The 12,592-nt window shown below is 31.0% G+C and overlaps 1 protein-coding gene across 11 annotated transcripts in view; it reads left to right on the top strand.

Moving 5' to 3' along the window:
• Positions 1–12,592, top strand: part of LOC126750645 (ephrin type-B receptor 1-B) — a 515,677-nt gene that overhangs the window by 476,910 nt on the left and 26,175 nt on the right. For all 11 annotated transcript variants that reach the window (XM_050460308.1, XM_050460307.1, XM_050460306.1 and 8 more), the window contains 4 exons: positions 9,262–9,407; positions 9,459–9,696; positions 9,750–9,905; positions 9,960–10,395. In XM_050460308.1, coding sequence (XP_050316265.1) covers positions 9,262–9,407; positions 9,459–9,696; positions 9,750–9,905; positions 9,960–10,395 — 976 coding nt within the window. The remainder of the gene's footprint in view (positions 1–9,261; positions 9,408–9,458; positions 9,697–9,749; positions 9,906–9,959; positions 10,396–12,592) is intronic.

Genomic DNA, 12,592 nt, shown 5'->3' with positions numbered 1-12,592 from the left:
TTTTCACGTAATACCACGTAACACGAAAGAAATTTTCGCGCTTACAAATAAAGACATTAACAATGCAAAACCCATAAAAACCCAAGCGACCTTTTCTACATGACGTTTTATCGACACAATGTTGTTATTTACGACCCATTGGTTACAGTATATATTTCAATATCGTTATTGACAGATTAGGTGACAACCGAGGTAGAATATTTGCACATTTTTTATTTATTTTTTTTTTGAAAAACACGTTATAAAGGCAATTTATATTCAAAACAAAGTCCGTAAGCAATTCGCGCTCCCTTTTCAATTTTACGGCCTCCCTCATTTTTGTTTGTAGTGTTTGCGTAAATCCCGACATCGGAGAAAAATAGGAAATATCCCGACATTTTTCGCGAAATCGCCCAATAAAGGCGAATCTAAAATATAATATACAGAGGCAAAATGCGAAATCTAATATTCGTCCCTTTTTCGCGCGCCTCGTCGTTTTTAAGATTTTGTTTGCTCGCAGTGCACATAGTTATAAAAGGGAATATTGATATTGATTTGGTCGTCCTGCTTGAAAGGTTTTTTTTTTATTTATTTTTTGCTCTTAAAAATGTTTTTATTGCGAGCAGAAAATATCATTTTGATTCTACGTATTGAGTTGTAAAATTCAGCAGCTATATTCAGTGCATATCCTAGATAGCCTAAGGCGGTCTTTAAAAAATTAAATAAAAAGAATGGCATTCCATTTAAAAAAATGCTGCTTATATAGCCCTACTTTTTTGAAGCACCCTGTATACTTCGAAATATTTTCCAGATATGCGCTATCAGGTCCCAGAGGTTAGAAATTTTTAACCTTATTTTTTTAGGCTTTATGGAAAACGACGCACTGTTGCAGGACCCTGTATAATAAGAATATAATTATTTTAATTTTATTTTGATGCTTCCTTCTTAGTCTTTTTTTCTTTTGCTAAATTTCGCAATATAGTTTATTAAAAAATATGGTGTTTATAAAAAAAATCCAAAAAAACGGTGATATATGTTTTATTCTTTTGCTAAAATTAAAAGTGGAATTGATCAGTTTACTTGCTGCTCACATTACCCCTCGTTCATCCACGTTTTCACAAGTAAGTTTTAAATTAAAGAACAATTTTACTTAAAGGTTTATTCTTCTGCTAAACTTAGATTATAAAGTCAAAATCTTCTAATAGTATTTTCTTAAATTTTTATTATTTTGCTACTTTTAGCAGAAAACCGAAAATGACTATAGAGGGTTATTACACTGTAAAGTGTCATCGTAAACGTATTTTTTCTACTACTGTGCGTAAAGTACTCACTTTACACTCTTCCCAGGGCTAAGAACTAGTGCGTAAAAAGGAAATTGACGTTTATTTGAAATATAAGATATAATTTTACTGCGTAAAGTAATTTATTAGTATTTTTGATTTTTTTTGTATTCTTCATTAGCAGACAAAATTTTTGTATGTTTTGTACGTGTGTAAAATTCTCTTTTTTTTTATTAATAAGAAATTGTCGCATGGATCATTTGACACACTTTTTTATATAAATAACTATTATTGATGTTCTGTGCTTTTGCCAAAATATACCAATTAAATTTGTAAAAAACAGTTTGTAGAGGAAAGATCTATTCTATTTAAAATTGTATTTTTCTGCTCGAGTTGCAACGAAATATAGATAAAAACCTTAAATCAACCAAGTTTTAAATAATCTTGTTCTATCTTAAATCCAAATATACGTTGTCTGCATAGTAATATAATAAAAATAAAATTATTTTATATTCGTAGTGATGCTCTCCTTACAGTGTTTTATTCTTTTGCTAAACTTGGCACTAAAATTTACGAAAAATATGTCAAGAGTTAAACATTTTAATAAAATTTAATCTAATATAATTGTAGTAATTTTTCTAATCTTTTGCTAAAGTTAACTCGTTTTCACTAACATTTTCACAACCAGGTTTCAAATTAAAGAAAAATTCTACTGCTACTTAAAGCATTATTCTTCTGCTAAACCTGCCTGCCAACAACATAATAGACGAAAGTCGTGTAAATAATAATGCCCTAAGAACAGCAACCAATAAAAGTATGCTTAAACTCACCTTATCACCATACCCTCAATTCAAAGATATCTTTCAACAAAAACAGTTATACTTGGAAATTTATTGTTCTGCTAATAAACGTTAGAAGACGGAATTTAGCCGTTCTGAGTAAAGCAATTTCTTTAGCAGCAATAAATAAATAAAAAAAACTAAATAAATAATTTTAAAAGCAATTCAAAAAAGTTTTTTTCGTCATGGCATAGGTCATCAATTCTCATCCTTATAAAATGTATTCATGTCTTTATGGCAATCTCTCTAATTACATTTAAGTCTTTTTATTAGCAGCTTAAAAAATGATTTTAATAATATGGATCAAATGATTAAATGTTAATTTTATTTTTGGAGCAATTCTACTTAGAGCTTTATTCTTCTACTAGAATCGGCAATAAAAAATACAGAGCTCCTTTAAGAAGTAAATAATTTAAAAAGTAATTAAACACCCCTATACTTCCGCCGATTAAACTTTAGTATAGTGAGTTATTACCAGACTTAAAGATGGAATTAAATTATGTCTAGAGATGTTATGCAAAAATCCCATAGTAAATTAAGTTTTCTAGTATAGCGTTAAAACTATAATAAAACATCTGCAGACTATAATTATGCATAATTTTAATGTATATTACTCTGCGGCTCATAAACAACACCTTTGCAATATTTACAAATAATAAAATAGTACTTCAAAGTCATTTGTTACCGGTTCGTAGCCGACCGTGTAAATAAAATCCAAAGCAAATTACCATATTGTGTAACAATAGGTTTTTTACCAATTTTATTCATTTTCTAAAAGCTTTAAAGCTTATGTAAATAAATTATGGACAAGTATATAAATTATAAATGATATTTAAACTGAAAACAAATGCAATAACTGATCCAATTTGCAGAGTTTTTATATAAATGAAATTCGCAAATTAAACTTGGGGACAGTTCGTTTTAAAATATGAAATGCTATTGGTTTTAGATTTATTGAATAAATATGTTAAATTATTTGATTAGTTTTTTATGAAATTATTAATTATGAATCGTATAATGTTTGTGCAGTTTTTTGTAGGATAGTGTAAAGTAAATCGAATGTATTCGTTAAAATGTTATTATTTATTTGTCATCATAAAGTTGGTAATAAAATTTTGCTCAAAAAAATTTATAATAATTAAATGTTAGCTGTATTTAAATCATTCTTAGAATATGTATACTATAAGTTTTATTGTTCTGCTAAATTTAGCAAAAATAGTTTGTAGATGTAAATTTAAATGGCTTAAACTGAAAAGTTCAATTCCATCCAAATCTTCCCATATAAATTCCATTAAGTTTTACAACGCATATCCGTGTTTTACAGTGATCCATGTGTCGAATATAAAACACATACAAACTGAATATTCCTCGGCGGTCATAAAAACGCCCGAGCCATCTGGCGTCGCTCCTTAAATTTAAAATAAGAAGAAACAACACTGTGTGTCCTTAGACAGAGGCAATAAATCTATAAAAATAGGAAAAGCTGAAACGGTGTAAAATTCTTTTTTTTTATATCTCGTTTTTTGGGAAAAAAAGGGAAGGCGACGGTATAGCTCTTCTAGATAACTGGATACAGCTGACACAATATAAATTTCGACCAGAGGGAGGGCTATTTTATTTGGCAAGGGGCCCTAGGGCAAAAGCAAATAGTAAAAGCGTAGAATATTTTGTTTTTATTTTGTGTAAAATTTGATTAAGGTAGAGAAATAAAAATGATATTTTTGAAATATATGGAAATTCCTAGTCTAAAAATATCGCAGAAATTTTTCAGTTCTGGAAATTTTAAAAAATGTGTTTTGTTTCTTTTAGTGCGGAGAATTTAGAATGTGGGAAACTTAACTGGAAAAACTGGAATTTTATTAAAATTCTAAAACTTAAATGAACCAAGAAGTATACATAAAAATACACTACCGCTTAAAAGTATTTGCCCACCATGTATTCTTTTTAATATTTTAAATTAGATACAAAAATCTTATCTTTATACCTATATTTAGATTGTATCTCTTTTGTAAATTGCATATATGCTTAAACAGCATACCTATCAACTATCGTTCGTTGAAAAACACTGAGTATTTAAAAAGTCTGAGAAAAAAAGTCTTAAAAAGTCTAAAAGACTGAGTCTTCAAGAATTGATTTTGTGTAACATTGGTAAATAATTTCGCTTGCTTATTGACACTGTTTCTTTGCTGGTTTTTCAACATTCTTTAATTGTGAATGTTAGGAAATCACCAGAGAAGAGACTATTAGCAACAAACCTCGATCAGGAAGGCCAAAGGCAACAAGTCCAAAGGAGGATTTAAATATTATAATTACAAACGCAATAGACGCCTTGCCGCCCTTGAAATCACAGCAAAAATCAACAAGGAGTGTAAAAAAGCGGTCAGTGTTTCGACAGTAAAACGGCGACTTTATAATGCTGGTCTTAAAGGACGTTTAGCTGTATCAAAACCGCTACTGAAGGATGTTAATAAGAAGAAAGGACTTGAGTGGACCCAATCACACAAAGAATGGACCATTGATGACTGGAAGAAAGTTCTCTGGAGTGACGAGTGGAAATTCGAGGTTTTTGGAACCAAGAGGCGAGTTTTTGTTCGCCGTTGTGCCAATGAAAGGGTCGCTGAGAACTGTACGGTGGCTTCAGTTAAACGCGGTGGGGGTTCGGTGGTGATGTGGGGTTGTTTCGAAGGATCTGCAGTGGGCGATCTAATTAGAATAGAGGGAATTCTTCGAAAAGAGGGTTACAAAACAATTTTAAGTGACAATGTACTTCCTTCTGGTACTCGAATAATTGGGGAAAACTTCATCTTTCAACATGACAATGACCCCAAGCATACGTCGAAATTGTGCAAGCAATATTTAGGTCAATTACAAAGGCAACATCTTCTGAAAGTTATGGTATGGCTCCCCACAATCACCGGACCTCAATCCTATCGAATTACTGTGGGATAAACTGGATAGACAAGTGCGAAAATCATGCCCCACATCAAAAAAGAAGACTTGTGGAGGATCATCCAAGAAGAATGGCACAAGATACCTCAGGAAACTTTAGACAAATGAACTAGAAGACTACCGAAACTCGGTGAAGCTGTTATTAAAAATCGAGGCGGACATGTAGATGAATCCAAAATTTGATTTTCTTAAATTTAATTAATTGAAAAATGTTTTGTTTAAATTCATTTTGTTATAAATAAACCGTTTCATAAGAATAACTGATGGGTTTATTATTTTTAGTTATAACTTTAAAACAGTCATATATGGGCAAATACTTTTGAGCGGTAGTGTATGTAATGAGTTGAACTTAAATCTTTAAACTCTAAAAACATTAAGGAATTTAGTAATAATATAAAGAATTTAACTTAAGGGGATTAAGATTTTTCTTTAGTTTTTGGCAGATCTGTAAGATGTATTGACGGAACCACTTAATTTTTTATCCATGATGGACGATGACCCAAGTATCTTTAGTTACCCATTGATTAAGGGAAGTGTTCAGATTATTGATATCTTTGATATTTTTTTAAATTGTTTACGTGTAAAATTACATTTAAATTTAAAAAAATTGAATTCATATCTTAGCGAAATCCTGAAGACTTTAAAATTTTTAACAAATTTGTTTTTTACATATTTGAAACCTTACGGAATATCCCGACCTTTTGTTGTTGTTTTTTTAATATTAGATGTCAAAATTTAAATTAAAAATAATATAAAACTTAAATTGGAATCTTTGCTTTGGAATTTATTAAAAGATATAGTACGTTTCTATTACGCTTTAAATTTAAAAATAAAAAAAACAGAAGAAGAGATTAATAAAAGCAAAAGAAAAACTAATTGTGATCTGTCGTAATGCAATTAATAAAGTGTTCCACTTTAGCATACACATTTTAATTAGTTATTAAAAGTTAAATAAAAATAAAAAGAATAAAGCTCCACTGGAAGCTTATGAAAAGCTAAGAATTCAGATTTAAATTTTAAGATTTTTTTTATTAAAGCGATTTTGTTTTTACTTTGTATGTTTATAGAAAGAATTTACGAATTTCTTTATATATAAAAATTTTATTTAAGTACGATTTTCCGACTTTTATAAATTTATCAAAAATACTTTTTGATAAGCTCTTGTGTTAATTCTTAATTATAATAACAACTCAGGACATATCCTTTATTCTGTCAGCCTATACCACGTGATCAATTATCTTGGGATAAACAAACGGTCACGTGTTGATTCTCTCAAGATTAAACTCCTCCTACATTTTGACGTAACAATACAAGATGGCCGCGCCGAAAATCAGATACCGGGTGAATGTAAATAGTTCGATGCTTCCAGGAATATTTGAAATTTATGAAAATAAGTTTTAAATAGTTTTAAGTACATTTTAGAAATAAAAAATAAAAATTAAAAAATGCAGTCTAGGGTTTTATTACTACTACACTTGAGACTTAATAAAATAATTAAAAAATAAAAAATAGATAAGAAGATTGCGGATGAAAAAAAAAGAGGAAAAGCAAGCAATAATTTTAACTAGTAGATATTAAGTATAAAGTAAATTAAGAATGAAAAAAAGACAAAAGCTTTAAACTAATACTACCAGCATATATATGATGATAAAAAAAGCAATGAAAAGCAAAAAAGAAAAAATTAATAAAAATATAATAAACATACATTGTGTCTCTTACACAGTTTGCAAAAAGTAAAATACCAACTTTTTTTAAGGCTTTTATTAAAATACAAATTCAAAATCCCTTAATAGCCAATATTAAAACCTGATTTTAATAGATAATAGCTTTTAAATTTCATATATAAGTATTACATATGTAATTGAAAAAAAAGCTTAAAAATGTCATAAATTTTGAATAATCCGAAAACACTTGCCTTAATGCTAAAGTTTCAAATGAACAATTAATTTTTATATTCTTATCTACATTTCCGTTCATTTTAATTGTAAAGTTTTAATTGAATTTTAGTTAAAGTTGCCTATATACCAATAAATTAACCTTAATAAAAAAACAAAACAATTTTTTAAACATTATTAAAAATAACATGTTTAACACTTTATCAGAAACGCAGGAAAATTAGTAAGAATGTAAAGAAAAATTTGACCAAATTTAAGTCTTAGACTGGAAATTTCTATAATTTTCAGAAATATTATTTTACTTTAACAAATTTATTAGTAATTTTTAACCAATTGAGATTTTTTTTCAAATTGATTTATTATATTAATATTACCGAGGGAATGTAAGGGGGTTAGTTGTTTCTTAGAGTATTTCTTCAATATGTAAATATATAAAATAGTATTCGAAATGTATGTGAATTTTAGGAAACAAATTGATAGAGAAAAAGGATATAGTAAGTAGGTAAATAAAAAATATGGCTTCTTACCCAAATAGAGGGAAACACAATTATTTAATTATCTCATTGGAGAGTACTAGAGCCCACAGCTTATATAAGAGAAGAGAGGAAAGTGGAACCGTTATCCAGTATGGCAGGTGTAAACTATGGATTGTCTTTGTTGCCTTTATGTATACTTAATTTAACTTAATTCGTACTCACTTTTGCTTCTTAAGCAGGTAACTTCACTTCTTACTAACTAGGAACAATGGTTCTTATGCCCTTATGCCAACGGGCAATACAAGGTGGTCCTTGGGAGCTGACTTAAGACCTTTTGACACTCTAAGGTGTTAAAGCTAATTTAATTTTAATAAAATACAGTAAAACAATAAAAAGCTATTAGGAATAATTCCAGTTAAATGGCTTCTCCTTCTTTCAATATACTCTTAAAGTCTATCGTGGAGACTTTTCACAACAATAATATGAATATTAGCTATGTCTTCAATTATTTACGTTTCAAAACTCTGAATGGTTCTTGATTTAATAATAAAGACCTTTCGCCACACAAAAAGTAATCGCAAGCCGTTAGATCTGGCGATCTTGCAGGCCAGTCAATATCTCCTCGTCTAGAAATAACTTGTATCGGAAACAAATCGGACAATCTTTGCAAAGAGCTTAAGGCTGATTTGGCGTGTTTTGAAGTAGCACCATCTTGAAATTTGTTCAATTGCTGAGTCAAATAATACTGTTACCTTTGTGCTATATAATGGTTGTTGGTGAAGCTGGATTGTTAGTATAGACGGATAAATGGAAGTGCGCCTCGTCAGACCTCCACAAATTATAAATATGGATCTCGTTCTCAAGGAAAGTTTCAGAAAAACGTTAGACGATTGTCTGTTGGTTTTATTGTTTGAAATATTTGAATTTCGTATGCGTGGGAATTAAAATCTTTGTAAAATATTTGAAGTACCACTTGAAAAAGATTTTTTTTACGATCTGTGGGTACTTTCTAGGTATCGATGATCCTTAAATTTATAAACATAAATTAAATAAGAATAAATACGACAGTAAAGGATGTTGTAGGATTATTTTCAACAAATGTAATAAAATCATGTCAAATAACCTTTGTACCAGTTTACAAACTTGGTAGCTAAATATCAGTTAATAAATAATTTAAAAAATATGAATTCTACCCCAATATAAATTATGGTTTCAGATATAAATCATAATTAGTGCGCTACTTTTTCTAAAAAAATCGAAAACTGTTTCTCGACTAAGAAAAATATAGAAGTTTACGTATTGTCTCAAATAATATTTAAGATCCCGATAAATTATAGCATTAAGAAGACATTTCTGCGCGATATGCAAACAAGAAAAAAAAATCCAAACAGATAAATCTCTTTCGGATAGACGCGTAAGTAGGTATCTCAGAAACGGTTAAGCCTTTTCTCTTCGTTACTTCTAGCGACTGCGAGAAGAGAAATAATTCACTACTTGTATTAACGGGAACGTAAATCATTGAGCATTAAACTGAAAATAAATAGATGTGGAAGGAACGGAAAGAGAGTCGGAAAAAGGCGACCCTTATAAAGGAGCTGTGCGAATCCGATTTTGCCGCCCTGCCGCGCATTAAGCTCGTTCGACGAGTGCGATTTTTATATTTTTCAAGATGACTCCGTTGGTCTATAAAGGCAAATCCAGAGGGCAAAATAAAACAATTTTAAAATCATGTTGCTGGATTTATATTTAGAAAAATTTTATAAGTGATTTACATATTTGTAGCCACCACAATTTTTTCCACCTGTTGTTCTTGCACTTCTTCATCACCTTCCATCTCTTTCAGGTCGAATAGCAGCAGGAGAAGGTCGTTTTAACTCAAACAGCGAGGTCAACATCAATACCGAAGTGAAGAGCATCCCTGTTACCAAAAAGGGAGTCTACTTTGCCTTCCGTGACCAAGGGGCCTGTATTTCCTTACTTGCCATCAAAGTAAAAACATCATCGAAACCTTGACACTATCCCTAACATGTTTATTTTTAGATTTACTATATCACCTGCCCAGAAGTGACGATCAACTTTGCACGGTTCCCTGCTACTCCCACAGGAAAAGAAGTGACCATCATCGAACAGGCACAGGGGTCGTGTGTGAGCAATGCCGAAGTGGTGGGCTCCCAACCCATTTACCTCTGCAAAGGGGATGGAAAGTGGACTTTGCCTAGTGGTGGCTGCAAGTGTAAAGCCGGATTTCAACCGGATATGGATAAGCAAACTTGCAACGGTCAGTTAATATTTCTATATTCTTTAAACACCTTCTTAATATTCTCATTTTAGTATGCCAGCCAGGCACGTACAAATCGGAAGTGGGCGACACCCCTTGCTTCCCTTGCCCGAAATTCTCTCAAGGGCCAGACTATGGATTATCCGAATGTAGGTGCATCACTGGATACTATCGAGCACCTGCAGATCCTAAAAACTTATCTTGCACACGTAAGACCTGTTTTTAATTAAATTTTATAAAAATTTTACCAGCCTATTTTTTAGAACCCCCATCAGCACCACAAAACCTCACGGTAAACTTCGTAGACCAATCCAATGTGATTCTAAGCTGGCTCCCTCCAGAGAACCAAGGAGGCAGATCAGACACAATGTATAGAATCAGGTGTGACGCGTGCAGCCTCGGATTGGTTCAGTACAACCCTCCAACCGACACATTTAACGAAACTCGTATTCACATCAGCGGCCTAAATGCTGTAACCACCTATAGGTTCCAGATATTTGCGGAAAACGGCGTGTCTCACTTGACGATGAATAATCCAGAGTACGCGGACGTGGTAGTGACTACGGAGGCATCTGTGGCAAGCAGTATTACTAATATTCGGGTGACTTCAGTAAAAAGTACGGAGATTACTTTGGCTTGGGATGCGCCGATTACGGATGGAGATCTGGAAAGTGACCAAGTGGAGACTTATGAAGTCAGGTGAGTAATAGAAATTATAAATCTTTTTAGTTTCTCATCTTAAGGAGAAATTGATTTCAAAAGTGTTAAACTTAGTCAATACTTTGTCTATTTAATCGAAGATATAAGTAATGAATTGTAAAATTTGTCAAAATATTTAATACAAGACCTAAAGGCCAGAAAAAAGGTTTTAGTCCAAGCTTTAGTAAACTTTTTAAGACACTAAACGCCCTAGGTAGATCATAAGTATTATATAAGCTTCTAAACTATACAAACGCAAAAAAGATTTAGAAAATGAGGTATGTTATTAAACTGAATCAAAAACCAGATATGATGCTTTTACCAGATAGAGGTTGGTAATAAAGCAGCTTAACTACTGGATTCAAGGATCCCATATGTTGAACCTTCCAAAATCCATGTCTTGAAAAATGTGACAGGCCTAAAAGTTCAAGGATTACAAAGTCTCACTTTTTAGTTTCTCTGCGCTGTTTGTCCGTTTTTTTTTTTAATTTTGTACTTTACTATACTTATTTACTTATTATATTACTTATTTGTCATTTACTATACTTTTTCACTTCCTGATTATCTGCAATAGAGACTTCCTCAAAACTGTATTGATGTGGATGAATGTTTTCGTATTCTTCAATTCCTTACAATATCAAATTTCTAGATTCAGCTAAGCAAAGTTGTAAAAGATAATGAGGAATTAAAGAATATTTCTAGTGAAAGCTTGTAACATGATGGAGGAGAATAATAATGCTCCTAATAAATAACCTGCTTCTGGGGTATGCAGCTGGATATCAAGCTAAATATATAGCATATACATATACATTGCTCAGGAATGTACTTATTATATAAAAGTTGAGCAAACGAATATATAGTAGATTGGTTAACTCATTAATGCCCAGAATTATTTTTTTTTAGTTTTAAATTTTATTTTGCTTTATTTTATTTAAAGGTTTTTTTATTTTTATTTTTGAAAACTTTTAAGTGTATTTTTTTCGACATCTGATATATCATATGATGTGAAAATAGGAAATTAAAAATTGCAAACAGTTTCCTACAAAGAGCTTATTTATTTTACATGCTAAATATAGTTACATAACATATGCACCTATAAAATGTCTGGTGAAATTCTCTTGGGTAGTGATGGTAGAATAAATATGACAAGCGGTCTAACAAAATCTAATAGTGACAAGTTTTCTTTTCTTATAGAAAATCTGCTTTGTAGGTACCATATGTTGACAATAGCTCCTTTAAGACAAAAGTGAATATACCAATACCATCTTTTGACCTAATTTTCGATTGATAAAAGCCCCGCAATTAATCAAAACGGTCTACACCACCCATTTATTGAAGTAACTTACGACAGAGGGTTGCTCAATAGCAATCTTTGACCATTCTTTTTGGACCAGTGAGTACAGAGACCATTGGTTGTAAAAATGCTTTCATACTTTAAATTTGATGCTATAGTTATCTGACTAAGTGCCAAACCGTGATTATAATGTTTGTAATAACTTTTGTCCCTTCATACTTCTTTTAGTGGAGCTTTTTCTAGCTGTCAGCCCTTATTGTTCCAACACTGAAAAGTTAATTTTTACTTAAGAGTAGGTATCCAGTAGAGGAAGAGAATTAAAGTAATTAATAATAAAGATAATACTCTCTTTGGGTAAAGTGCTTCTTTGGACATTGCTTCCAACTGTGTTTTCTTCTATTTTCCCAAATTTCCCGAATTTTATCAGGTAACCATCAAAAGTGGTAAGACACCAAAATGTAATACCAACTCGTATTGGCTTACCTCTAATAAATTGCTTACGGTTCCATTGCATCATCTAACGAAAAGTACTTTATCAAAGGTTGCTCATATTCTTCATTCAAGCTGTTAAGGTGGTTCATTAAAAGCCTTGTTTTTGCTGCTTTATCTTTTTTGTCCATTAAGTGATTATCACAAAAATATACAAAGTTATAAATATTTTCAAATTTGTTTCTGGGCATTGAGAAGTGAGTTGTACGTAACTGCTCTTATTTCCCAATATATTTGTCTGGATGCTACTGAAACAAAGCCAGATAAAATTACATTTGCAAAATATTTATATATTTCATCCACTGTGATAGGGATATCGTAAAACCCTTTACGTGGATATTTATTTGTTTCCTGACATATGAATTCCATTATTTCATTGCTAAAGAAATATTTAAAATAATCAATGGGTGCCCA

Source organism: Anthonomus grandis, chromosome 2 (assembly GCF_022605725.1).
Source record: "Anthonomus grandis grandis chromosome 2, icAntGran1.3, whole genome shotgun sequence".
NCBI lineage: Eukaryota > Metazoa > Arthropoda > Insecta > Coleoptera > Curculionidae > Anthonomus > Anthonomus grandis.
This window is presented reverse-complemented; position numbering and strand designations above follow the sequence as displayed.